Source organism: Nicotiana tomentosiformis, chromosome 1 (assembly GCF_000390325.3).
Source record: "Nicotiana tomentosiformis chromosome 1, ASM39032v3, whole genome shotgun sequence".
Classification (NCBI taxonomy): Eukaryota; Viridiplantae; Streptophyta; class Magnoliopsida; order Solanales; family Solanaceae; genus Nicotiana; species Nicotiana tomentosiformis.
The window spans coordinates 11,353,215-11,380,706 of NC_090812.1; the positions used below are offsets into that span (position 1 = coordinate 11,353,215).

At 37.2% G+C, this 27,492-nt stretch overlaps 4 protein-coding genes across 4 annotated transcripts; 3 read left to right on the forward strand and 1 right to left on the reverse strand.

The window, feature by feature from the left end:
• Nucleotides 1-8,161: 8,161 nt before the first annotated feature.
• LOC104087097 (uncharacterized) lies at nt 8,162-13,649 on the reverse strand. Its single transcript, XM_009591497.4, has 10 exons — nt 13,221-13,649; nt 12,031-12,132; nt 11,056-11,277; nt 10,181-10,239; nt 9,975-10,066; nt 9,688-9,800; nt 9,492-9,554; nt 9,048-9,205; nt 8,885-8,947; nt 8,162-8,500 (listed from the first exon to the last, which is right to left on the reverse strand). Exons 1-10 carry the CDS (start codon nt 13,602-13,604, stop codon nt 8,395-8,397), a joined length of 1,362 nt encoding a protein of 453 aa, XP_009589792.1. The 5' UTR covers nt 13,605-13,649; the 3' UTR covers nt 8,162-8,394.
• A 956-nt stretch (nt 13,650-14,605) lies between these two features.
• Nucleotides 14,606-18,690, forward strand: LOC104087098 (transcription termination factor MTEF18, mitochondrial). Its single transcript, XM_009591498.4, has 2 exons — nt 14,606-16,521; nt 17,976-18,690. The coding sequence occupies exons 1-2, from the start codon at nt 14,800-14,802 to the stop codon at nt 18,012-18,014; spliced, it is 1,761 nt and encodes a 586-aa protein (XP_009589793.1). The 5' UTR covers nt 14,606-14,799; the 3' UTR covers nt 18,015-18,690.
• A 1,894-nt stretch (nt 18,691-20,584) lies between these two features.
• On the forward strand, nt 20,585-24,470 carry LOC104087099 (putative late blight resistance protein homolog R1A-3). The gene is made up of 2 exons (XM_009591500.4): nt 20,585-23,747; nt 24,004-24,470. Exons 1-2 carry the CDS (start codon nt 21,065-21,067, stop codon nt 24,030-24,032), a joined length of 2,712 nt encoding a protein of 903 aa, XP_009589795.1. The 5' UTR covers nt 20,585-21,064; the 3' UTR covers nt 24,033-24,470.
• Nucleotides 24,471-25,425: 955 nt separating this feature from the next.
• LOC104087100 (putative late blight resistance protein homolog R1A-10) lies at nt 25,426-27,043 on the forward strand. Its single transcript, XM_009591501.1, has 2 exons — nt 25,426-26,332; nt 26,454-27,043. Exons 1-2 carry the CDS (start codon nt 25,426-25,428, stop codon nt 27,041-27,043), a joined length of 1,497 nt encoding a protein of 498 aa, XP_009589796.1.
• Nucleotides 27,044-27,492: the final 449 nt, after the last annotated feature.

The following is a 27,492-nucleotide window of genomic DNA, read 5'->3' on the forward strand; positions in this document are numbered from 1 at the left end:
TATCCAGATTTTGCTAGTGAACCAAGGAACATTCGGTTAGGTCTGTGTGCGGATGGCTTCACGCCTTTTTCTATATCTGCGACACCATATTCATGTTGGCCTGTCTTTCTTACACCTTATAATCTACCACCTGAGTTGTGTATGACTAGTCCATATATATTCTTAAATTGTATTATCCCCGGTCCACGTAATCCGAAAAGTTTGATTGATGTATATTTGCAACCTTTGATTGATAAGCTAAAACAATTGTGGTATGATGGTGTTGAAACATATGACATATCAACCAAGCAGAATTTTAATTTGCGTGCTAATTTAATGTGGACTATTAATGATTTTCCTGCGTATGGAATGTTGTCTGGGTGGATGACTGCTGGGAAGCTAGCTTGTCCTTACTGCATGGAAAATAGTAAAGCGTTCACTTTGAAACATGGCCGAAAGCAATCATGGTTTGATTGTCACCGTCAATTCTTGCCTGATGATCATGAGTTTAGAAGGATGAAAAATGCATTCAAAAAGAATAAAGTGGAATATGATTCTCCACCTCCGATACTTTCAGGTGAGGAAATTTGGGAGAGGGTCCAGAACTTCAGTAAAGTTACTGAGGCTCCACCTTATAGATTCCCCGGATATGGTGTTAATCATAATTGGACGAAACAGAGTATATTTTGGGAGTTGCCTTATTGGAAGGATAATATTCTCCGACACAACCTTGATATCATGCATATTGAGAAGAATTATTTTGATAATTTGTTCAACACAGTGATGGATGTTAAAGGTAAGACAAAAGATAACCCGAAGGCTAGAATGGACTTACAAGAATATTACAGGCGGCCTGAATTATACTTGCAGACAGCAAACAATGGTAAGGTGTTCAAGCCCAAAGCAAGTTACACATTCACTTTGGAGGAAAGACGACAAATTTATGATTGGGTTACGAAATTGAAGATGCCTGAGGGTTATGCGTCGAATCTTGGAAAAAAAGTAGATATGGAGGTAGGGAAGTTGAGCCATTTGAAAAGTCATGACTTCCATGTTTTCATGGAGACCTTAGTGCCTATTGCATTTTGTGGTTTGCCTGAAAGAATCTGGAAACCCATCACAGAAATTAGTTTATTTTTCAAAGACTTGTGTTCTATCACATTAAGGGAAGAAAACCTACTTCGGATGGACCAGAACATCCGTGTAATTTCTAGTAAGATGGAAAAAATATTCCCATGTGGTTTCTTTGATGTGATGGAACACCTTCCAATACACCTTGTACACGAGGCACGACTTGGAGGGCCTGTTCAATGCAGATGGATGTATCCCTTTGAGAGGTAATATTATAAGTTTGATGTAATATTCTATTTTATTTGAATGTTCTTGGCTAACATGAGATTATGTAGGACAATTGGCAAATGCAAATAATTTGTTAAGCAGAGGAATAAGATTGAAGGATCTATATGCGAAGCCTATCTTGCAAAGGAAACTGCACATTTTTGTTCTTATTATTTTGAGAGTAATGTGCCATGTTCTAGGAATAGGCCCAATAGGCACACGGTCGAATGTGTGAATGATCCATTATATCCACCAATGTCCATATTCAATCAACCAGGCCGATGTTCTAAGGATGTTAGAAAGAGAAGTTTGAGTGATATGGAGTACAAGTCAGCTACACTTCATGTGTTGCTAAATTGTCCCGAAGTTGTACCATTTCTCAAGTAAGTATTGATTTATTAGTTATCAAAATGTAAAATTTACTGTGACTACATATTGATGCAACTACTAAAAATATTTGATATGTCACAGTCACTTCGTGGGTCAATTTGGCTATGATGCTGTATATACGAGATTTGATATGTGGTTCAAACAGTTTGTATGTATGTGTGTGTGTATATATATATACTACTAAAAATATTTGATATGTCACAGTCACTTCGTGGGTCAATTTGGCTATGATGCTGTATATACGAGATTTGATACGTGGTTCAAACAGTTTGTATATGATATATATATATATATATATATATATATATATATATATATATATATATATATATATATATATATATATAGTGAATGTATAAAAATTAATTCATAAGTTGTGCTAACTTATGATTTTTTTAAACTCTATGTAGGTAAATAATCCAAATAATGGTGTAAATTAATTTTTAAAAGATATATCTTGGGGACCTGGGCTTCAGGTCACAACAATGTCTAAGTACGTAGTGAATGGTTATAAGTTTCCTATAGAGGATTGCTCTAAAAATAAAAATAGCAACAACAGCGGGGTGTGGGTTCAAGGTGGTGATGGCAACCAAGTTGGAGATATTGATTATTATGGTGTGGTCAAAGAAATATTACAACTAGAATATACAGGTTGGCCATATAAGAAATTGATACTCTTTAGATGCAAGTGGTTTGACCCAAATCCAACAAGAGGTACAAGAGTACACAACCAATACAACATAATTGAGGTTAATCCTACGAGGGAGTATGATCGCTATGATCCTTTCATAATTGCACATAACATTAGGCAAGTGTATTATGCTCCTTATCCATTGTGGCAGAATAAGTCCGATTGGTAGGTTGTAATAAAAACTAAGCCTGTAGGTAGGATGGAAGTCGAGAATATGTTAGATGTTGCATATCAAAACGATATCTCCAATGTTCACCAAATAGTAGACGATCAGTTAGAAAATGATTTGGAACATCCTGAACGCATATTGGAAGAAGTTGATATAAATGAAGTAACAATTATAGAAAATGAGGACGAAGAATCAACTGATGAAGCTCAAACAAGTGAGGACGAAGAATTCTCGGACGAGGAACAATACGTCGATGAGGATTAAAAAGTTGGTTTTTTAAAGCACTCTCGTTTTATAGCTAGTTTCTTATATGTTTCAATCTAAATGTGTATTATATTATGCAGATGGCAGGCAAGGGTCAAGGTAACAATGACCCTACTAGTTCTCGGGGTCGAGAAAAGGGTAGGAAGGGAAAGAGGAGGGTAGAAAATAATACTCCCTCTTGTCCACCCTTTTCAGAGATGCCTATGTCTTATCCTCCACCACACGGCTATACTGAGCTGCCACAGCATCACGAGCCGTACACCTTCATTCAGACACCCAGTCTTCCATCACAGGGCCATAGGACTATACGTCCGACATACAGTCCAGCTGCCTCACAGCCATCTTCATCACATCCACATGGATCACATCCCTACATATCACAGCCACAGGGATCGCATCCATCCATATCACAGCCACTCAGGTCACAGCCACTCGGGTCACAGCCATCGGTATCACATCCACTTGGGTCGCATCCAGCTATGTCGCAGTCACAGGGATCGCAACCATCTTCATCATCGACTCCATCTATTGCAGGCCTTCGCCTGCGAGGCATTAGCTCTGACCCGCCTACACCGTCTTCACATGCCTCTGATATGCATGCTTCGGATGGTGATGATGAGGTAGTGCATTATGATCGATATGGCAGGATCATCATAGTCCCTGAGGGTGATGGGTAAGTGTTATTCATTATTTTTGCGTCTATTGATTTGTAATATTTTTACTAAGATATTAATGTATTTTTATTGTTAAATTGCAGGTTCAGGCCAGGTAATAAGACTACGAGGATAATCACCAATGCCATTAGAAAGCTTTATGATGGCCCTTATGCGACTTGGACTGATTGCCCATTCTCACTGAAGGAGCAAATTTTCAATCAATTTAAGGTATAAATATTCTTTTAAACAGTTTAATAATTTATATTTATGATGTTTCCATCTAATATTTAACTTTTGAAATACAGAGCAAGTGTGTATGGGAAGACCGCTATAGCGCGGAAGTGGCTACAAATTTTTATCATAAAGCTCGCAAGAGATTGGCGGATGCTTTCTCGGATGCTAGAAAGAAGAACAAGAGGCCTGGCTGGTTACTTGAGAATTTGTGGAATGATTTGCAAATGCAATGGCTTACCGTAGAGTTCTTAGAGAGGAGCGAAAAAGGAAAGAAAGCTCGCGCATCCGAGAAGGGAGGCTCCTTGAACACTGGAGGTGCGATCAGCCTAGGGACAATAAAAAGAACATTGGTACGTAATTGCTTAAATTATTTTAGTTTTCTAAGTATATCTATTCTGTTTATTAACTAAATTAATTTGTTTTCAGGAAAAGAAGTATGTGCGTCCAATGAGTCATGATGAGCTATTCAAGGAGACACATATTGTGAAGAAGAAGAAAGAGGGGGATCAATATAGGTGGGTCGAGGACCGGGCCTCGACTGCATATGTAAGCTTTCAATTTTCTTTAAGTATTATAATTTACTTTTATAAAAATTTTGAAATACTGATTTAATTTAAAATAATATAGGGTCGCTACCAAAGTAACATGGAGGAATTCATCCGTAGTCATCCAGCTGGTGAATCGGGTGAGCCAACCCAACCTTCGGACGAGGATGCTGAAAGAATATGGTTGGAGTCTGTTGGCGGTCCAAAATGGGGGAAGGTATACGGGCTTCCTACTAAAAACTTCCATCGCTATAAGTGTGGAATGCGAGGAATAGGGACTTCCTCGCAAGGCGAGCAACTTAATAGGGAGAGCCACTCCGCTATGCGGGAGACAGTGACAAAGCTCACATCAGAGCTAGAAGTGGCCAAGGAAAGAGAAAGGCTTAGAGATGCTCAATTCCTTGGCATGCAAGCTCAGATCAGAACTCTCCTATCTAGTGGAGCTTTTTCGTTGCCCCGATCTTGTGAGTCATCTCCAGAGGGTCGACCTTCACGTGATCGTTCCTCCCGTCCTGCTCGTGATCGTTCCTCCCGTCCTTCCCGTGATCGTGCTTCCCGTCCTCCACAAGACCGTTCTCTATATCGTCTTGTAAATGAAAGTTCATCAGACGGTAATGATGATGTTGTAGAAAATACCCCTTGACTTTTATATACTTTGAACTAGACAAATAGAACCAGTTTTGAACTAGTTGTAATTAGTTTTAACTTGGTTTTGAATTTTTATGTTCAATTGAACTTTAATTTGTTAGTTTTAAAGTATTTATTGAATGTTTTGGTTGTTGTTGTTGTTGTTGTTGTTGTTGTGTTGTTGTTATTGTTGTTGTTGTTATGTTGTTGTTGTTGTATTGTTGTTGTGTTGTTGTTGTTGTTGTGTTGTTGTATTGGTATGCTGGCAGGTGGTGTAGCTGCCAAAACAGGCATTTTATGCCAAAATTAAACCCAGTTTTAATTAAAAAAATAAATTATTTCAAAATACCGACCAAAGTTGGTCGGTTAATGAACATTGAATTCCCAGAATTCAACATTACCAACCAACTTTGGTCGGTATTTTGCCTGCACTGTTGAGATTACCGACCATAGTTGGTCGGTAATGTTTAATTTTAATTATTTTTAAAAAATATATATTTTCAATTACCGACCAAAGTTGGTCGGTTTTTTTAATTTTAATAATTAATATAAAAAATATAATTTAGTTAAACCGACCAACTTTAGTCGGTAAAATTAAATTAATAAAATATATTTCCGACCAAAGTTGGTCGGTAAGTAATTAAACTTGTCAGATGATCGTTTTAAGCTACCGACCAAAGTTGGTCGGTAATTTCCGACCAACTTTGGTCGCTAAGCCATTCCGACCATCAAAACACCGTCCACACCGTAATGGTCGCGTTTTAGTCGGTAATTTGCCATAACCGACCAACGTTGGTCGGTTTTTTTGGTCAATTTTTAGCGAATTCCTAGTAGTGTATATATATATATATATATGCCCCCTCCTCCTTACATACTACAGGTATTTCTAATTTAGCATGGAGTATATACTTTCCATAAAAACCGAAATATAATATCTTTTGATGTGAAATATATTATAATCGTTGTAATGCAAAAATAGTACTTCAACATTCATTATGTGTCCAAAAACTTTTGTTTCTCTTGGCATCGAAAAATCAGGGCAAGGTAGACATCCCATCACTCAATTACATTGAAATTCCAAAACATATAAAAGTTTCCCTTAACATTTCCAAGTGATACATTTGATATTTGTGTAAAATTTGGGTAGTGGGGTTCAAGACTAAGTTATGACGTTAGACATAGAAATAACCAATATTTAAGTGAGTCATATTTAATAATATTTTGCTTTATTTTCTTTTTCCTTTCTTGTTTTCCTTTAATGTATTGCGAAGAATGTGTTGCCACACATTTGGATCTAGCTAAGTTGGTCGGCCGACATCACACGTGTGCATGGCCAAACAATAGATTGCTTTGTTTTTTTAAAGTCATAATACATACTTAATTTTTTTTTTAATATTCATAAAAATAAAATATAGTAGTAGTAAGTAATAGTGTTCGTACAAACAAAATAACCTAAACCAATCAGTTACAGACATGCATTGGCGTCAATTTAGGGGACACTAGAGTATGTGCAGTTTCAATCATCAGCTTTTGTGTCAGATTAAATCAATAATTAGTTAAGTGATCTAAACCAAAATTCTGAAAAAAAAGGAAGAAGATCTAGAAAAAAAATTCTGGAATTGCACTTGTGGCTGTTTGTTGAACTATGGAACTACTTACTAACAAGTGTTGTTTTGAATTACATTTTTTTAACTTTATTTTTCAAATATTGGACTTTTCAGAGTCAATTCCGATTTAACGGAGCCACAATACGAATTAAAAATAAAAGAAAGGAACTATGCAAGTATTCATCTGAGTAATATCCCTGTTTCATCCACTGAGTGCCAAGTATACAACTATAGAATTTCTTTCTTTAAACAGAAGTGACTGCTCAAGTAGTTCCATCATTTCAGTTAGATCAGTTGGTGCTTCAGCCACAACGTAAGCTGGTTACAGCTATATATAATCTATGCTCAGAAAATGTTTTCTGGTGATTTATTCGTGTAACTATAGTTAGAATGCATTACTAGGCTCTGTTGCTTCTTGGAAAAGCTAACCATTTCTTTATCAAAAAAACTACAAAGAGTCGTAAAATACTGTAATTAATTAACTCATTCTATTACTTTTACATGTCTTGGATTACTAAGTTTGAGAATTTGTTCAGGGGCGGCACTATCCATAGGACAATATAAAATGATTGAAGGTTCTTAAATGATTCCTATTCGATATAAATAATCCAAATGATTATTACTCTGTAATCTTTTTAACCACAATATGGGTGAGGTAAATTGTGAGTAAAAATGATAGATAATTAAAACTACAATAAAGTCCCTTCTTGCTTCTCTCTTGTTATTGTTATTATTATGCACTAACACTACATTGAATCAATTTTTCTTTATAGCTTTCTTTGGCTTTGTAAACTTTCTTCAAGGTCTCAGTAGACCCGGTTCATAGATATAAAATATGCAATTTAAATAAGACTATACTTCTTCATCATTAGACCTGCTTCAACTTACTTAGATTGCGAGTATTTAAAGACTTCATTAGTTTTTCAAATGCCGATATTGATTATAAAATAAGCAATTCCCTCAGTTGGAAACTTGGAATAAGTTCTTTAAAATTAATGAAATCTTACTTAAGATCAACAATATTTCAAGAAAACTTGAATTAATTGAATTGAAAATATTAGCACCCTAGTATCCAACGGGGAACATACAAGGGGGCAATGCTGGGCAGGGTTACGGGAATGATATGCATGACAGAGCTGGGCCGGTGGGGGTGGGGAAAGCTCTATGGCACGGGGTAGGGAGCAAGTGGGGTGGATGGGATATGAATTGGTGGTCTTGGGGCCAAAAGAAGTAATTGAACCAATGAACTAGGGTCCCAATCTATTTGCTGCTACAGCCACTATTTCCGAGCTCTGCTTCTCCGTCAGCCCTCCCTCAGCCACCATTCTCGATCATCTCATTTCTATATCATTCGCACGAAATGTTTTTAAGTTCTTCCTTAGAAATCAGTTCAGCGAGAGGTGACCGCGACTGACGTGCAATGCATACGTCACATCCTTGTTTCTGTTCTGATGGAAACAACAGAGGTAAATGAAAATCAAGCAGCAAAGGTAAACCAGGGCGGGATTTGGGAGCTTTTCAGGGTCGGGAAAGGGCGGAAGCAGAGGGGAACAAAGGGACAGAAATCCAAGGGGATGTGCTGTACCTTCACTGCAACTGCTACCATAAGCTCCCTTCACTAGACTAGATCTGCTGCTCCCAGAGGCGCATGCTAGATTCCGTTGATCATAAAACTTTATGCATTAACTTTTCCATCAATATCCCAGAATTAAATGATCTCATGCAAACTATGTCGCAACTGATCAACAAGAGACATCCTGGCCAACTCGCGACCATCTCCAATGCGACATTACATCATAAACTCAAATTAATGACACAACAAGAAATTGTCAACATTTTGTATATAAATCATCTGATTCAAAAGCCGATGTACCAAAAAGACCCCCTTTTGCCTCTACATTTGTGGAGCTGGATAAGACTGACCATAGTAAGAAGGAGCTTGAGGGGTGCTCGATGTGTATACTTGTGGGTACGATGACATCATTTGAACTTCTTGGTTACTGCAAATATAGAAGACTATTGTCATTCCATGACAACCAAAGTAAATAGCCTACCACCAGTGGATAGACATCCTATCATGTCAACTAAGTCATTGATCTAAATAAAACTCTGACAGCTAATAATTAAGTCCAATTGAGCATGAGAAAGAAATACCATAATCACCTTAGGGTTCAGTGTCAGACTACCAACTTTAGTATAGCAAAAATTTCGTTTATTTTACTATGACAGATCGAAAAGTAATACTTAGCAACTTTGTGATAGTAATAATGGAGCTAAGATCGTTGGGACAAGGAAATGAAAATTAGTTTTCTGAAGGACAATTAGAAGTGCAGTGATAATGGGATAACAATCAGCTTTTATAACGACAATTGGAATGCAACTACCTGTTCATATAAAGTCCATGACCGTGACTATATCCTTGCATTAGAGTAGCAGATGGGTCTGGTCTGCATCAAGCAACATAATAGTTAAGACACCACACAGAAGTCCCAATTATTCATTTTAAAAGTCTAAACCAATTACAAGTTATACGGTACATAAAATTACATTTGTTGTTGCAACTGCACTGACTGCTGCAGCTGCATTGACTGTTGCAGGTGCACTGACTGCTGCAGCTGCATTGACTCCTGTAGCTGCTCACCACCAGCTTGTAACATCAACTGGGAATAGACATATTCATCAACACGTTGCTTAGCAAGGGCGACCTGTCGAAAAGAAAATTAAATTCAAGCATATGCTACAGGACCACAAATCCTTGATGTCTCATCATTCCCCTATTTAACAGGTAAACTAGCGAAAATTACAAGACGCTAGCGGAAGATTTTTACGGTTATTCTAAGATCAAATCCTCCGAGACAGTTTCATTTTAGATGTTAATGTTAGCGAAGATGTACACAACCCCATATCACAAAAAGATAACTACTAAACTTAGATTACAAGAAGTCAGCATAAATAAACCAAAAGAAGCGAGGAATAAAAATTAATCTTCACCTGTTGTGCATTACCACCCAGATGGACTTGTCTTTGTTTCTGTTCACCTTTCCCACCATGTACCTAGCATACAAGACCAAAAACATTAAAACATAAACGCAAGTAGTTCATAACACTCTATTTACCTGAAAGATTAGGACGGGCAATAAAACCATCAGAGTTGAATCTAATAGATCTTACAAGGCTATTTATGTACCTTAATTGACGCTCCAGACTCTGCTCGGATCCTTGAAATATTGGAGCCGCACCTTCCAATCAACCCACCAGCTAATGATTCGGGAACTAACATCGTCAGATTTACATAATCAGCTGCAAGAGTAGTCGCCAAGGATGATGTCGTTATGATAAATATACTAATTTTTTTTATCAAGGTGATAAATATATTAATTTTTTTATCAAGATGATAAATATATCGAATTTCATATAGCAGCAAGTGCATCAATCCAAAAGCTCAAAAGATACAACGAGAGAAGATTGATTAACCTGAAGATGGATCGACATATGGTTGAGATGGGCGAGAATAGCCAAGATTGTATGTTGGACTGATTGAAATTACTTGTTTAGGGGGATTATCCCTGTAACGATATACATTTAAGGGATTAAATAGTTTTAGAATCGTCGACCAGACCTAATTAAGCCAATTAAAATTACTAAACCTCCTTTATCAAAAAATAAATAAATTACTAAACCTCAATTGACAGCCGATTTCTACCACAGCTCTCAAGACCGCAGGAATGTCTCCTGATACCTGAATGTAGGAGGCAGAAGGGAAACAAACAAGTTAAAGATGCTAAATCTCTTAAAAGTACAAACAAGTAAAAGGAGATAGGTCCTAGATAAAACACAGATCTCCCTATACAGACAGTTGATATCTAAAAATGCCTGACAAAGCCAAACTAACAACAGACTCATGAACAGATGATATCCCAGACACAATTTTTTTTTGATGAAGTAATTGGCTTCATTAATGGCATCACCAAGATGCAAAATATTACAAGTAGATGCAAAAGCTACATGGTAGCAATCAAAAGCAGGCTACATAGTAGCAGCAAAAATCAGAAACCAACATGTTCAAGAAACAAATTCAAGCTGACAAACAAATGAGCAGTAATTAAAGCTATAGGCCCTAAAGGTCTGTTCAGAACAAGGCAGAAGAGCACAGAACCCTGAAAATATGTGATAACTCGAATAGCTGCACGTGCAAATAATGCTACACGAAGGGTAACTCTTCTTTTAACATTTGACTCTTTTTTTATAAGGTAAAAAAACTTTATTGATGATGGGGAAATACCTTTATACAAGTAGAACATTAAAGAATAGAGCATCTACACAATTATATGGTTTTCTGCGAAAGAGACCCAATCTTCCACACATATTGTTTAACATTTGACTGCTAAATACTAAAATATCCACATCAGAAAAGTATAGTTTAATACGAAATCGATCAAACGTAGTTTGTCGAAATGATCAGTATACTCAATGTGCGAAACATAGACATGCAAAGAAGTTAAGAAATGAAGATCGTCATTTGCCTCACTGCTGTCCAACAATACCAACTTCTCACCTGTACTACACGATCAGACTCATGAGCAGATGCACACAATGGCAACTGATGTTGAGCAAGAACTGTGATAGCAGCTCCAGAAGAATTCCTCAAAGTTTCAATATTTTGACCAGACACTCCTATCAAACCACCTGCCTGAGAACCAGCAATCAAGAACCTTATTGTGTTTGCTGCCACATGGCCAGCACCAACTTTCTGTGCATCAATGTTGCCATCATCATCCTATCACGGAGAGAACAATAGTTCAAGGATCAGTTCCACTCTGGCAAAGCTCTCATGGGTTAACCTTAAAACAGCAAGCAGAATCACACATAGAAGCTGTGACACCATTGTTCAAGAAGAGGATGATTCAACTTTCTTCTAAAAAAAGGGAACGCAAAAACCTAGACAACTAGTATAACTGTACGATCCAAGAGTATATCATACAGCACATAATCATAACCTCTCAAAACCATTGGTTGCCCATGTCCTCCCCCCCCCCCCGAAAAAAAGGAGGGAGGGAGGAATCGCCAAAAATATAGTCCGGAAATAGTTTTTTTTTGAGAAAGAATAATCCAGAAATTGCTGCTGAAAGGATTCTTTTTAAAAAAAAAAATTAAGTTGTACACCCAGAGATTATTGCAGCACTTGAGGTAAAACCGGAAATAACTGAGGAATGAGAACCCAAAATCTGCCATTATGCCTCCAAAAACAGACAAAAAGGCTTCTGTTTTTGCACCAGGCGCAGGAAGAAATTCATTGAATTATTGCAAAGACACACCATTTATAACAAGGATTAGATGATATAAAACATTTTTTTGTGTAATTGATAGACAAAAGGTCATATGATGAAATGTTCATTCTCAAAAAAAGATCATATGATGGAATGTAGGAAGACTGATGAAAAGAAACTGTATAAGATATTTCTTGCTAATATAAACAAGAAAATGTTCAACGTAAATTACTTACTAGGTTTTCACTCACAAGAAATGTTACCTTTAAAATAAGTGACACAATTTGATGAAGTGCATTCTCCGCGTCACTAAACATATCGTCATTGTCTTTCGAGCTAATGATGATTACTCGCTCTTCATGGCGCTGCAAATATCAAATCCAGAAGTAAGTTCCCTATGCTTGGTCTCAAATCATTATGACATTGAGTGAAAAAGAGAACCAAGTGAACTAAACATTCCTAACTACGAAAACGACCAACAAGGATGTGACCTAGTGGTCAATGAACTTAGCACAAGCAAAAAATACTAGGTGATTTCTTCCCATCCGGCCAAGCCGTGGTGGGCAGAATTACCTGGTACTTGTACTGGTCATGACACCACCGTCATTTTATATTAAGACCACGGAAAACGACCAACAAAACCAAATGAGGTCTGAGAAAAGGACTAAGATGGCCCTGACGACCCTCCATTGAATATTGACCTACCACCACCAGAAAGACAACCAAAGTGGCCTGTAGACCGGGCCTTATTGCTACCCTCTCGCTCCATTCTGTTATTCAATTTGCGGGTCTATATGGCTTGAGCGAATGCCACCATCTGACCATAATTCATATCAAAATTCCAGGTAGTTGTAGCGGCCTCATTAATTACCAAGGGACTAAGGCCCTGCACAAACCAGCACACTCTAGCCTCAATAGTGGGCAACATGTAAATAGCATACTTGGACAGGTACGCGAATCTCATATGGTAATCCCACACACTCAGGCTACCTTGCCTCAGGTTCTCAAACTCAATAGCACGGGCTGCCTTAGTCTCGGCAGACAAGAAATGATCAATGAAGGCATCGACAAACTCACCCCACTTCAATCAAGAAGCCAGCAAACCCAATCTCTCAATTCAACAAAGTCCCTTTCAGTTTTTCTCAATTAGATTCAAGCAGTTCGTAATATTCCTGAGCAAAAACTTCAAGACAAAGAATCTCTACTTTACACCTATATGTCATTTTCAAGCTTCCTGGAATTCAGCCAGCAATTAAAAAAAAATCTCCAAATTCATTCAATTCAACCACGTTCATTCGAATTCTCTCAATTAGGTTCTAAAAGTTCGAAAATTTTCTAGACATACAATTGCCAAATATTGCCCTACTTTAACCTAGAGAATTAGTTTCGACCTTAAGAACTTCACAAACAATATAACAAATTCAATAACGAAAAAAAAATTGCATTAACTCACAGCGATGGCATCAGCAATTTTGACAGTAGCTTTAGTTTCTTCACGAATCTTCTGTATACGATGCCCTACTTTACCAATAACTTTCCCGATCTGTCTTGACGGTACAACTATACGGTACACTACGTCTTGGGCAACCTTAACCCGCTTCTTTAGCGGCGGGTCAGCGTCAGCCGACGACCCTGCCTCGTCCGTCGCGGTGGTGTATTCCTCCCGTGGACGTTTAGCGGTGGCGGACCGATTGGGATCTTCATTGGACGGTTGAGAAAGGACGGCGGCAGCTGGAGGTGGAGCTCCCGGAGGAGGAGGGTTAGAACTAAGGTTAGGGTTTAGGGAGGGTTCGAGTTGGTGAGAATGAGCCATTGAATTTGGGGGATAATAGGACATGAAGGGGAAGAGTTAAGAAAGAGGGAGGGGAATGAAAGATAAACCGTAAACGTACGACAGATCTACTATTTTTAATCAAGGGTTTTGAGTTTGTTAATATTACTTTTGTGACCTTGATATATGCTCTATTGCTCCTTTACATCACAATTACTCAAAGTTGGATTTTGGAGCAAGTAATTTACATGAATGATATAAAAATTTAGTTTAAAGAACAAATACTTATGACAAAAGAAAGTTACTAGTAGTATTATCCAATTAATGCATGTTTGTTCACCTTGCATTTTTTGTCCAGGCTCGTGAAAGCTTAGCTAGTGATTGAATATAGATGTGGTTGAAATTTGAAAAAAAAAAAACGTTTTTGAAAATGATATAAAAAATAGCTTTTGAAAGTTGAAATTGTATTTGGATATGTATTTTACTTGAAAAGAATTCGAAGTTTTGTGAGTAGAAAACCTCAAAAACTACTCTAGAGTTGTTTTGGAATTTGAAGATTTATTTTAAAATCTACCAAAAAATAATTAAAATCTATAAACAAATAAATATTTGAAAAAAAGCTCCCAAAGTCAAACGAGAGCTTAGTAATTCAAATGTTATCCACTCAGAATATTTGTCGATATGATCTTTCACCATTACTCTCTTCATTGGATAAACAATCATCATCGTGCAATCGTCAACTCAATTACTACTAAATACTAGTACTTAATATTAAAAGATTCGATAAATATTTCATATTTTATCAACAACAAAAAAACGTTGATAGTTCAAAGTATAAGCGTCAAAATATATACGTACCTTTTAAACTAAAGGAGTATATTATTATTATCTTAATTATTTAAAATAAACTTTATATAGAAGTATCAAATTCATCATATTTTATTATTTAAAAACCAAGAAAATATTCTTAAGAAATTATATTTTAAAAAACAAAAAACTACTCGACTACTCAAATAGTACAGAGGGAGGAGAAAAGAAATGATGGACCCTAATATACAAAATCTATAGTAAAGGCACAAAATTGCACCTTTTCAATTGTTCCAAAAGGACTCTAAAACCCACAGGGATGCCCTTGTGCAGTTACTGCTAGAAAAGCCGACAAACTCACCGGAAAGTGATCCCATGTCCTCCGACAACACTTGCCGGAATTAAACATTTTCCGACAGAGTCTCTAAACCCAGCTGAAACCCCAACTTCAGAAATGCTCTCCCGTTCTAAAACCCCAACACTTCAATCTCTCTATGTCATTCTCAAGCTCAAGTTTTTCTCCACAAACACCAAAAACACACACCAAAAGCTTCCAACTTTTCCAACACTATACAAGATTCCAGCAAAATATAGGCCTCAAGCCATTTTACAAGCTCAAGAAGTACTCACTGATTACTTCCATAACACTAGATCCTTACCCTTCACTTTTGCCGAATACATTGGTAAAAACTCAAGATTTTCCCTTTTGGGTCTTGTTTCTAAAGTCCCTTTTTCTCGTACTTGCTTTCCCAATTCCATTCAAAGGTTCTTAAGGTACCATCCCATTAATGAATTTGAGTTTTTCTTTGAAAGCATTGGTATAAATCATGTAGAAATTAGTCCTATGTTGCATACGAACAAATGCTTCTTGTCTGAAGATTCTAAAGTTTTTGATGCTGCTTGTGCTCTTGCTTGTTTTGGTTTCCCTTGGAACAAATTGGGTATTTTGTACAAAGGGCAAGTTTCTATTTTTAGTAAAGAGCCTTGTGAATTGAGATATAGGCTTTCACTTTTTGAACAATATGGGTTTGGTAATGTTGCTGTTATTGGTATTTGCTTAGCTTTCCCGCACGTGTTGGGTGGAACTAGTGGTTTCCTTGACGAAATTGATATGCTGTTTGATGATATGAAAATGGTGTTTCTTGATTTTGATCTTGCTAGTGAAGTAGAGGGAAATGTGGATGCTTGGTTTGAGATTTGTAGGAAAGTTGCAATTTTTTATGAATTGGGTTGTGAGAAAAGGAAGATTGGTGAATTGATGGGAAGAAATAAAAGCATTTTTGTTGATTATTCTGAAGAGGTTTTGGCTCAAAAGATTGGGTTTTTCTGTAGACTGGGTGTGAGAAAAGCTGAGGTTGGACTTTTGGTTCTGTCGAAGCCTGAGATTTTGAGTTTTGATTTAGAAGATCGTGTGATTTCGACAGTAGGATTTTTGAAACATTTCGGGATGGGTGTAAATAAATTAAAATTGACTGCCCAAACTTACCAATACATTATGGGTAGAAATAGAATAGCTAACATACCTCATGTTTTGAGATCGTTGGATCTAAGTGAGTGGTTCTTTGACAGACTAAAAAATGGTGGTCATGGTCTGTTAGGTAGCTATGTTATTGGCAGTGTTGAAGACTTTGACGAAGATTATGCGGAACAATTGCAGAAAATTCAGGCATCCAGAACACCTGTATATACCCGTCGAAAATTAAGTTTCTTGCATGGGATTGGCTTTGGAGAAAACAAGCTCACAATGAAAGTATTGTCTCAGTTGCATGGTCCAGGTGATGAGTTACAGGAACGGTTTGATTGCCTACTTTGTGGTGGAGTTAACTTTTCGACACTCTGCAGAATGCTTTCAGTGTCGCCAAAGATTCTGAACCAGAAAGCTGAAATACTTGATAAAAAAATAAAATTTCTTTTCCTGGGTATGGGGTTATCTCAGGATGAGCTTTGTGCTTTTCCAGCCTGTTTATGTTATGACTTGGAGAAGAGGATAATGCCCCGTTGCCAATTCCATAGGTGGCTTAGAGAACAGGATTGGTGTCCGTATGAATATTCTCTTGCAAGCATTGTTGCCACTAGTGATAAAATGTTTATGGATCGTATCTCTGACATTCATCCAGATGCCCCTAAAAAGTGGTTTGACAGTTTCTTGAAGGAAAATCACTCAACAGTTGCAAAGGTACATTAGAGCTCTAATTGTTTGCCAATCTTTTAGATGATTATAAAGTGAAAAGATTTTGACTTGTACATTCTGCTTGTTTTATGCTTTGGATAGCTCATTGTGAGATTGTAAAAGCAATTACGTGGCTTGTGAATGAAACACAAGATGTAACTCCGATTGTTGGCATTATAATAAAAAAAAGAAGAAGCTATTTTTGCCATATTTTATCAGCAGATTGTTTGGGTCAATGCTGGCTTGAAAGAGTAAATTGGCATCGTCAGTTTCGGACAATCAGAAGTAGGAACTGTCCAATGGCTAACAAGTTGTTTCCTTGTGTTTTTTTTTTTTCATTTTTCAAAACAATAACAATTCAACCATGAACAAAAGACCGTTTCAGTACAAAAGGGCTGATGTCGATATCTTCTTGTGTGATTGTGATGAAATGTGTACCAAATCAGATTTTGTCTAACTGTATTCCCATGAATATTTTTTTTTTGGGTCTGTTTTCAGTTGTATCTTGAGGACAATTAAGTGAGACTGTTTGGATACAAAGTAACTGCAGTTAAGTTGATCTGCCATTGTTCTTCCTTCCAAGGCGAAGAAATAGAAATGTAAAGAAATCAGAATACTGTCAATGTTATGGAATATTGAATGACTTCAGAACTACAAGACTACTGAAAATGTGCGTTTACTAAATACTAGTAACTGGAAAAGCCCCCCCCCCCCCCTCCCCCCACCCCACCACCAACAACACACACACCCCAAAAATGAAATTAACAGTCAATTTAGAGTCAGATACCACAAAGAGAATAATTTTATTGGTCTTTTTAACTGTTTATATGACCTTGCTTCAATTTTTTCCATTTTTGGTTGTTGAGAATTTTGCTCTACTTCCTAGATGTTGTTAATGCTTTCTTGACTTTTACACTACTGTATTTTTTTTTCTATACTGTTTTGATTTGCATGCTTGCTTGGAGCCGAGGGTTTACCGGAAACAATCTCTCTACCTGTATAAGGTAGGGGTAAAGTTGCGTACATAATACCCTCCCCAGATCCCCTATTTGTGGGATACACTGGGTTTGTTGTTGTTGTTGATGGTCGTTGAGAATTTGACTGTTGCAGATTATCAACTTATGGTCTACTCTTTCAAAAATGTTCTGGTTATCCACAATAAATTATACTCAGTTGTGTGTCCTTATTTTTGACAAGAGTGGGTTGCTCTAGTGGTAAGCACCCTCCACTTCCAACCAAGAGGTTGTGAGTTCGAGTCAACCCAGGAGCAAGGTGGGGAGTTCTTGGAGGGAGGGAGCCGAGGGTCTATCGGAAACAGCCTCTCTATCTCAGGGTAGGGGTAAGGTCTGCGTACACACTACCTTCCCCAAACCCCACTAATGGGATTATACTGGGTTGTTGTTGTTGTTGTTGTTGTTGTTGTTGTTGTGTGTCCTTATACCTTTTGTTGCCTTCTTCAGCAATCTATGTCTCACCACCACACCTCATTGGGTAAGTAGGTGGTTGTGTGATGGTAGAAGTGGGTTGGAGAAGCAAAGAAGAGAAGGAGATTCCTAAAATGCCTTCATTTCAGGAAGCAACAATATTGTAATTTCAGTCGGATCAGGGCTTGAATTCCAACTTCAGGCACAGCTTGAATGATTGGAAAGTGTACACCGTGTCCTCGTTATAGCTTAAGCTTCACTATGTGAAGGGCAATATGTGTAGCAGATGTTCGCTATGTGAAGGGGCAAAATGAGGATAGCAATCACCTTTTCTTGCAACATTCATTTATCAAGCAAATCTGAGACCTCATACTAAACATTGTGGGAGGTAACAGGATAATGCCGAGGGTAACTAAGGAGCTACTGCGATGCTGGTACATAAAGGAACGGGAACGTCTAGAATGAAGACATGGGGCTCTATCTGGTGAACTAATTGGATGGAAAGGAACACAAGAATATATGAAAGCAAAAAATAAATATGTAATTTGCATGTAGTACAGATATTATTTTGGTATAACATGGCTATTGCAAAAGATACAGAGGCCATGATAGATTTTTGAGTTCATTACATATTCAGCAGTGCCCCTTTGTAATATTTAACATTGCTGTACATATTTTTACAGCATCTTCTGGTTGCTGGTTAATCAATATAATTACCTTCTGATGATTAAAAAAGTAAGCTAAAAAACTGTGACATGTCACATGTTAGAGGGCACCATGTTGGCTGTTACATGTATATGTACATATATACATACATATATATATATATATATATACATGTTTCTGGATATTCTACAAGCTACATGTGTAGTCATTATAGGTTCCTGTTTAGATGTGCTAAACTTAATTTTCCTGTTGTGTTCTCAAAGTTATAGAGCAGTTCACTTCTTTGTTACATTTTTTGTCTTTGTTCTTGTTAACGCTAGTGCTAGACCAGCCACCATCTTGAGTTAGAAGCTTGCTGCTCCTGGCGCGCTATTGCTGTATAATCTGTAGAACTTGTCTTGATCAGGACTGGTAGATTGTGAAACAAATGCAATGGAGAATGATCCAGAATATGAAAATTATAGACAAGTTATATTTGACACATTGCTCTCAGAGACTTCTTTCCCTTGGTCATGAGTAATACATTATCCAACTTTGCAGAAGCATCTAATTGCACTGTGTTCTACCAAAACACCTGCAATTCGCTAACATAAAGAACTGGCTGAAGCTCAGACTTGCCTTGGAACTATATAACAATAACACCAGTGATTGAGCTTGGAAATTTATGAATGAGAAAAAATTGGAAATGAAATTCATATTGTCTGGTTGCAGAATAATGGAGTTAAAAGTACTATGAAAATGCTAAGTAGGTAATGTGTGTAAGTCTTTCTTTCTTTGGCTTACATGTGATTGTTGAATCACCCTAGTTAATTCAATGTAGTATATATGCTCTGGAAATTTTTGTTTTCTTTTATTCTGTTATGCACACTAAAGTTACTGCCAAGATATTTATGCTCTATGCATTTAGAAATGTTAATTATTCCACTGGTAAAGGTTGCTACCTTTTCTGCTCAGACAAAAGAAGCACTATTAAGTAATCAAAACCCCCAAAATCAAACAGCAATTCTGCCATAAGCAGTAGGATCTTTGCAATAGTAGCAATAATCAATTAAGCATCAAGACACTTTAATTACAAGTACCTTATTCACTTTAAAAAAAGTTATTGCAATAGTTGTCTGCTTCGCATGAAATAAAAATATTACTCCAAATAGTTTAATCTAAACTGACCCCTTTGCTTTCCCCAACACAAGTTTCCCACTAAAAAGACGTTTGAAGGGTTCTTTTAATTTATATTTTGTGAAGTAATAATACTGATGTTTGTAAAATGAAAAGAAAATCAACTCTAGTAGTCTAGTGGTAAGTGGTAACACTAATTACCAATCGTTTTATAATGTATTTTATTGTGTTGTATTGTATTGTATTGTATCGTTTTATAAATACAATGTTTGGATATATTGTATTGTTTGCAGTTGTTAAATAACATTTTGCTGTTTAGTTTGACTGTATCGTACTGTACTGTAACTGATAAGTTTACTAAAATACCCTCAATTATTTAAATATTAAATATATCAATAATTACGCATAAAAATAATTTCAGAAAACCCCTTTCTACTAATTATCACCAAATATGTCTTAAAAATAGATTAAGCAATTAAATTCATGCAAATTCTAACAAAATTAGCAATTTTAGGTTGGAGTTGGAAGCGGTAGAAGTTCCGGAAAAAAAGGGACAAGACAAAGTAGGTTATAGATGGGGGATTTAGAGTTAAAATAAAATAAAATAAAAGGTAAACGGTAAAATAGAATTATGGAGTAATAAATTTAGGCATAATTGGAAAGAAAAATAGGAAACAATCCCACCACACCAAAGCAGTTGTTTAAAAAAATAGAACTTTTTATTATTAAGAAATAATGAATTTAATAATACAATACAATCAATTTTAATAAAACGATTAAGCAATAATAAACGAAATTAACACATCCATGCGACCATGCGTTTACTTATCTATATGTTAGTCAAGCAGCGATAGTAGTCTTCTCAGCTCTTTTCTTCTCCCTCTGCATCTCCACTCCGGCTTGCCTTGTCATTTATTTTCTGTGAGTTTTACACATTTTATTTATAAAAAACATATGAAGAAATTAACGTAGCTTTTATTTCTTTGTTCCAGTGTCATTATCCACAGACCACATATGTGTGGTGACGAAATTGAATTATTCCTATGGTTGCTGTGATCTCCAATTAGATCCATTCTCCGTAAACATAGACTTAAAAAATTCTTGATATATTTTTTCAAAGTGGGTGTGTTTCGGATAGAATTCTATTTGGAGGTTTTGTCACTATTCCCTTCTTTTCTAGTTGTGCTTAAGCATACCTTTGTAGGCATCTTGATGTCATTGCTGTGAACCCTGTGGTTCTTCACATTGCTCAATTAATCCTTGTGTTGGTGTTACTATACTTGCCCCTGATCTGGAAAAGTGCTAGAGATAAACCTTGGCAGATCCGTGAGTTGTTGAGAGTAATGGCTTATGCTGCCGTTAACTCTCTAATTCAAACTTTGGAGCTATTCCAGAGGACTTACCCAGCTATGATCAATGGTCAAGTTGCTGAGATGGTTGACTCCTTGCATGCTAATGCTGAGTATTTCCAAAGAATTCTTGAGAACACTAGCCAACAAGTATATGAAAAAATCAAGGATTTGGAGGGAGGGATGAGAGCTGCGGTGCAACATGCTGAAGATTTGCTTGAATCAAATATTGTTGGAATTTTGAGAGAGCGGTACAATCAACAAAAAGAGAAGAACAATGGGGCCAAATGGACTATTCAAGATGAAGCAAGGGTTCTACTTCAAGACTTGCCTCAAGCGATAGACAAGATTGATGCAATGAGGAAAGACTTGGCCAAGGTTATTGAGAGTAGCACCTCCAATGTCAATGCCAATGCCTATGGCACTAGCACTAGTCAGGATCATTATGTCAAACCAGGAGATTCTTCGTCCCCAAAGCGTGATTCTACTGTCCTTCTACAGGAAGCTACTGTGGGTTTGGATAATGCCTTGACAGATATTACTAATCGTCTACTTGGATCAGCTTTTGAGCGGGAAGTTATTCCTATTTTAGGGATGGGTGGATGTGGGAAAACAACGCTTGCCAAAAAAGCTCAAGATGATCTTTCAATCATGTCTCGTTTTGATATCCAAGTGTGGGTTACAATATCTCAGGAATATCACTTGAGAGAAGTACTGCTAAGCCTTGTATGTTCTGTTGCGGGGAATAAGTTTCAAGATATGAGTGACGACCAGTTAATGGAGAAGGCATATAGAGCACTGAAGGGTCGGAAGTATCTTATTGTAATTGATGATGTTTGGAGTACAAAAATCTGGGATGTGATGGCAAGAATTCTTCCCAATGACAACAATGGGAGTCGAATCATTTTGACTACGAGGCTTAAAGATGTAGCTGAGTATGTTAACTCTGATATTCCTCCTCATGAAATGATGCCATTGAGTTTAGATGACAGCTGGAAGTTACTTTGCGATAAGTTACTTAGTGAAGACCATACTTGTCCTTCTGAATTGGAGGAAATCGGGAAGAAAATAGTAGGAAAATGTCAAGGACTCCCTTTAGCAATTTTGGTGGTTGCAGGGCATCTCTCAAAAGTTGGCATGACGAAAGAAAGCTGGGCGACTGTAGCTAAAAATGTGAATAAAGTTGTTACTAGTTATCCGGATAAATGCCTAGCAGTACTTGCTATGAGTTACTATCACCTGCCTATTCACTTAAAACCTTGTTTCCTCCATTTAGGAACATTCCCCGAGGATCATGAGATTGATGCTTGGAGATTGATCCAATTGTGGGTTGCAGAGGGGATTCTAAAGAGTAATAAGTTAAGAAGCCTGGAAGAAGTAGCACAGGATTGTTTGGAGGATCTGGCTAGTCGAAATTTAGTAATGGTCACAAGGAGGAAGCTCAATGGTCAGATCAAAAGATGCGGTATGCATGATCTGTTGCGGGATCTGAGCGTGAGTGAAGCTGGAAAAGAAAAGTTTTTGAATTTGATTAGGAATATTAATCGAGCTCCTAATTTTCCAACACATAATTGTAAGGTTCCTCGGTTTAGTTTGCATGCTCACTTCTCATTGGAAAAGTTTTCAGACTCCTCACAGGATGTGCGGTCCTTGTACATTTTCAAGCAACTTCTTGGACCGACTGGAAGAACTGCAGAATTCAAAGCTTTAAGAGTGTTGGTTTCCATTCCTAGGCCTATTTTCAAGTACCGCCATTGCTTAACATCAGATTCAGCTTTCTTGAGATACCTTGAGATTCGTAGAGGCAATGATCTCACTGAATCACTTCCATATTTGTACAATCTGCAAACCTTTATTTTCAAGCATGATAAATTAAAATGTGATGCAGTTTTAACTTTACCTGACTATATCTGGAATATGAAGCAGTTGAGGTACATCCATATTCAACATTGCATTCATTTACCCAATCCTCAAAGTATTTCAAGCACCAATGTGGAAGACAGTAGAAGTGATTTGGGTCTCCAACATCTACAGGAGTTTTCGCGTCTATGTTTTGCTAGCTGTACAAAGGAGGTACTTTCTTGCCTTACTAATCTAAAGAAGTTGAGGATTGCCAATATACAAGAAGACATCAATGGTCTTGAGGGAACACCTGGCAGCCTAATCAATCTTGTCTACTTAAAGAAGCTTGAATCGCTCTACCTGTCTTGTGAGATGTGGGAGCTCTCGTCTCCCCTTGCGGACAGTTGTTCTTTCCCAATATCTCTTAAGAGGTTGACCATATTCAGTGGTAGGCTTTCGTGTGAAGACATGACAGTTCTTGCAAAGTTGCCAAACCTCGAAGTGCTCAAACTCAGATGGGTTGAATTCAGGCCTTCAGTATGGAAACTAAATGATGAAGATCAGTTCAAGCAGCTAAAGTTTCTCCTACTTGTTGATAACACATATATAAAGCAGTGGGAGGCTAGCAGTGTTTACTTCCCAAATCTTCGACGCCTGGTGCTCCATCAAATCAGGAATCTGAAGCGAATCCCTCTAGCCTTTGCAGAAATCTGCACCTTGGAGTCAATTGAGTTGTATATGTGCTCGCGGAATCTTGAGAAATCAGCAAGAGAAATTCAAGAGGAAGTATCTTCTGTTGCGGGGAACGATTGCCTTCATATTGGCATCTATAATGGTAGGTCTCAAATTTCAATTTGTGTCAAAATAATACTTAGAGTGCTGCTTATTTACTTTTCTGTGCTCCTCAGATGTATCTATATGTTTCTCCAAATTAATTACTCAGGTTACATTAGTCTCCCTTCCCTTTCTCACAGTATGCTGCATTATTTTAAAACTTTTATTAGTTTCTCTGCCAAGCATTATTTGATTTCTTTGCTAATTAATAATGTTGAAAACGAAAAAGAGTTATTGGTTTCTCTTCTCATTTGCAGATTATCACACTTATAAAAGACGCGTTTGAAGCGCTTAAGCTTCCGTCAAGTAACATGAAGCAATATCAGTCCCGATGATTTCACGTTAAAATCAGAGTGGCTTCTCTCTATGCTCTTCTTACTGCTATAACATTTTAGGGTTGTAGTAATAGTACTGTTTTTCTCTCTTTCATCCTTCTTTCTTTTCTAACGATTTAACTCTCCTTTTGTTCTTTTGAATATTTCACGCTTCTTATTTGTAGCCTAAATCTCCTTAGACTTCATTTTGAGATGTACTAATTTGTAGTATTAATCAGAGATGCTAGCTATTTTAATGAACTCTCCTTTCCTTTTTTTGTTTTGTTTTTGAACTTTCCTTTTTCACTCTTTCTATTTGTAGCTCCTTAGACTTCAACTTTGACATGTACTAAGTAACTTTTATTGATCAGATATGTTATTTGTAGCACATACTGCAATCTTGTCTTGTATTAGAATCTCTTTTCTTGCCTTTATCTCTTGGTCCAATTAATTGTTAACTGCCCTTCCCCTCTAAATTTTTTTGTGGTCAATTTGCAAGTAGCCTCTGATCTTCAGTTAGTTCCTTCTTTCTTTTCCTTATTCACACTCTAATAAACCAGGAGAAGAAGTATATCTTTTTTGATCTTTCATCTTCCCTTTTCCAGCTTCTGACTAAAGCTATGTCCTTGCACTAAATCGAAATATCATTCGTGTTAAAATCTATATTAAATAGTTCATTACCACATAACTTAGCTCTGATGTTCAAATTTATTCAGAACATCAGCAAAAGCGGAAGCCTTCAACTGGACTGGATGTTCAAGTTTATTCTACTCGTCTACACATGATTTTTAGCAATACACTTAAATTAAGAAGGCAACTGTCTGTGACACCTTAACGCCGTCACTGACCCATGTGTTAAAGGCTTTAGCCATTAGTGACTGTAAAAAATTCAAGAGAGAGCAGGGAACTCCAGCTCCAACACTGGACAGTACAATTATTTTAGTATCGGCAATATCGAAAGCCTTTCACGTGATTTCCATATTGACCTTGTCTGTGGATCTAGAATTAATGAATTAAATGGCATCCCAGTGCGCAAATCAGAAGCTGGCCTAACGTGATTTAGCAGCCATTAATGACTGCAAACAAGTGGTACTCAGAAGCAAGAGAGAGCACCGATCGAGTCAAACAATTATAATTCTTTACTCAAAACATCGGCAAAAGCGGAAGACTTCATGCAAATTTATGGAAGTCAACTCCCAAAGCTGGATTTGTAAGTTTTTTATTCATGAAATCGGAAAAATCGGAAGTCTTTTCAATTTTTGTGATTGTTTCTTGATCTCTGTGGACGAAGATAACCATCTGGCATTAGTTTTGAAAGAGTTTACAGTTAATCTTGAAAGCATTTCCCTCCGACTATTAAGAGTGATGTCCTATCCTGCAGTGAACTCTCTAATTCAAACTTTGGAGCTATTCCAAACTACTTACCCAAATTTGATCCATGGTCAAACTGCAGAGATTATTGACTCTCTTCGAGCTAGTGCTGAATATTTTCAATATATTCTTGAGAACACTAGCCACCAGAAACATGAATTTGAAAAAATTGAAGACTTTGAGGGAGAGATGAAAACTGCGGTGCAACATGCTGAAGATCTGCTTGAATCAAATATTTCTGAAATTATGAAAGAGCGGTACAAGAATCATCAGGAAGAGAAGAAGAATAATGGGGCCAAATGGACTATTCAAGATGAAGCTAGGGTTCTACTCCGGGACTTGCCTCAAGCAATGGATAAGATTGATGCAATAAGGAAAGACTTGGCGCAGGTTATGAAGAGTAGCACCTCCACCAATGTCAATGCTTCCGGCAATGCCGCTGCTGATGATAACATATTCAAAACGGTAGATTCTTCGTTTCTGAAGCATGCATCTACTACCCATTTACAGGCCACTACGGTGGGTTTGGATCATGCCTTGATGAAAATCACTGATCAACTACTTGGATCATCCTCCGAACAAGAAGTCATTCCTATTTGGGGAATGGGAGGAAGTGGGAAATCAACACTAGCGAGAAAAGCTCATGATGGTCCTTCAATCATGTCTCGTTTTGACATTCAAGTGTGGGTTACAATATCTCAAGAATATCACTTAAGAGAAGTGCTACTAAATGTTGTTCATAGCATTACAGGGAATGAGTTTCCAGAAATGAGCGATGACCAGTTAATGGATAAGTCATATAAAGCGCTCAAGGGTCGGAGGTATCTTATTGTCATTGATGATGTTTGGAATACAGATATTTGGGATCTGATGGCAACAACTCTTCCAGAGGACAGAAATGGTAGTCGAATCATTTTGACTACGAGGCTAAAAGATGTGGCTGAGTATGTTAACTCTGATATCCCTCCTCATGAAATGAAGACATTGAGTTTAGATGATAGCTGGAAGTTACTTTACAACAGGTTGTTCGGGGCATGATAATTGTCCTTCTGAATTGGAGGAAATCGGGAAACAAATAGTAGGAAAATGCCAAGGACTACCACTGGCTATTCTGGTTGTTGCAGGGCATCTCTCCAAAGTTCCCATGACAGAAGAAAGTTGGGCAACTGTAGCTAAAAATGTAAGTAAAGTTATTACAAGTTATCCGGATAAATGCCTAGCAGTACTTGCTATGAGTTACCATCACTTGCCTATTCACCTCAAACCATGTTTCCTCCATTTGGGGATATTTCCTGAAGATTGTGAGATTATTATAGCGAGATTGATCCGACTGTGGGTTTCAGAAGGATTCCTCAAGTGTGATAGGTTGAAAAGTCCAGAAGAAGTGGCAGAGGATTGTTTGGAGGATTTAGTCAGTAGAGATTTAGTAATGGTTAAAAGGAGGAAATTTGATGGTCGGATCAAAAGTTGTGGTATGCATGATCTGTTGCGAGATTTGAGTGTGCATGAAGCTAAAAAAGAAAAGTTTTTTGATTTTGCAGCAGCAACAAATCGTGAGACTCCTCGCTTTAGTTCTCATACACGCATTTACGTTGAGGCATCTCCGTTCTAATGGCCAAACCATATATTTACCCAATCCACAAGACGCGGAAAACAGTAAAAGTGATTTGGGTCTGCAACACCTACAGGAGCTGGAGTCGCTATGTTTTCTTTGTTGTACAAAGGAGGTACTTTCTTGCCTTACTAACCTAAAGAAATTGACTATTTCTGGTTACACTAGAGGAACCTGCATTAATTATAAAGTTATTGAGGAAACATCTTGGAGCCTACTAAATCTTGTCTACTTAAAAAAACTTGAATCACTTGGCCTCTATTTTAACGCCAAGTTAGAGCTCTCGTCTTCTCTCGCAGAGAGTATTTCTTTCCCAATATCACTAAAGAAGTTGACCTTGATCCGAACTCGTCTTCCCTGGGATGACATATATGGCAATACTTGCCCAACTTGGAAGTACTCAAACTAAGTTGGAATGCGTTTTTGGGTCAAGTATGGGAACTGAATGA

What these genes read in the sequence shown, in the direction of transcription:
- LOC104087097 (XM_009591497.4), bottom strand. Translation starts at nt 13,604, where the DNA reads ATGTCCTATTATCCCCCAAATTCAATGGCTCATTCTCACCAACTCGAA. An exon ending in AGTCTGGAGCGTCAATTAAG is followed by an intron (nt 9,555 to 9,687) that starts GTACATAAATAG and finishes CTTGTATGCTAG; the next exon opens with GTACATGGTGGGAAAGGTGA. An exon ending in TGGGTGGTAATGCACAACAG is followed by an intron (nt 9,206 to 9,491) that starts GTGAAGATTAAT and finishes TCTTTTCGACAG; the next exon opens with GTCGCCCTTGCTAAGCAACG.
- LOC104087098 (XM_009591498.4), top strand. Translation starts at nt 14,800, where the DNA reads ATGCTCTCCCGTTCTAAAACCCCAACACTTCAATCTCTCTATGTCATT. An exon ending in ATCACTCAACAGTTGCAAAG is followed by an intron (nt 16,522 to 17,975) that starts GTACATTAGAGC and finishes TGCCTTCTTCAG; the next exon opens with CAATCTATGTCTCACCACCA.
- LOC104087099 (XM_009591500.4), top strand. Translation starts at nt 21,065, where the DNA reads ATGGCTTATGCTGCCGTTAACTCTCTAATTCAAACTTTGGAGCTATTC. An exon ending in TCATATTGGCATCTATAATG is followed by an intron (nt 23,748 to 24,003) that starts GTAGGTCTCAAA and finishes TCTCATTTGCAG; the next exon opens with ATTATCACACTTATAAAAGA.
- LOC104087100 (XM_009591501.1), top strand. Translation starts at nt 25,426, where the DNA reads ATGTCCTATCCTGCAGTGAACTCTCTAATTCAAACTTTGGAGCTATTC. An exon ending in TCTTCCAGAGGACAGAAATG is followed by an intron (nt 26,333 to 26,453) that starts GTAGTCGAATCA and finishes ACTTTACAACAG; the next exon opens with GTTGTTCGGGGCATGATAAT.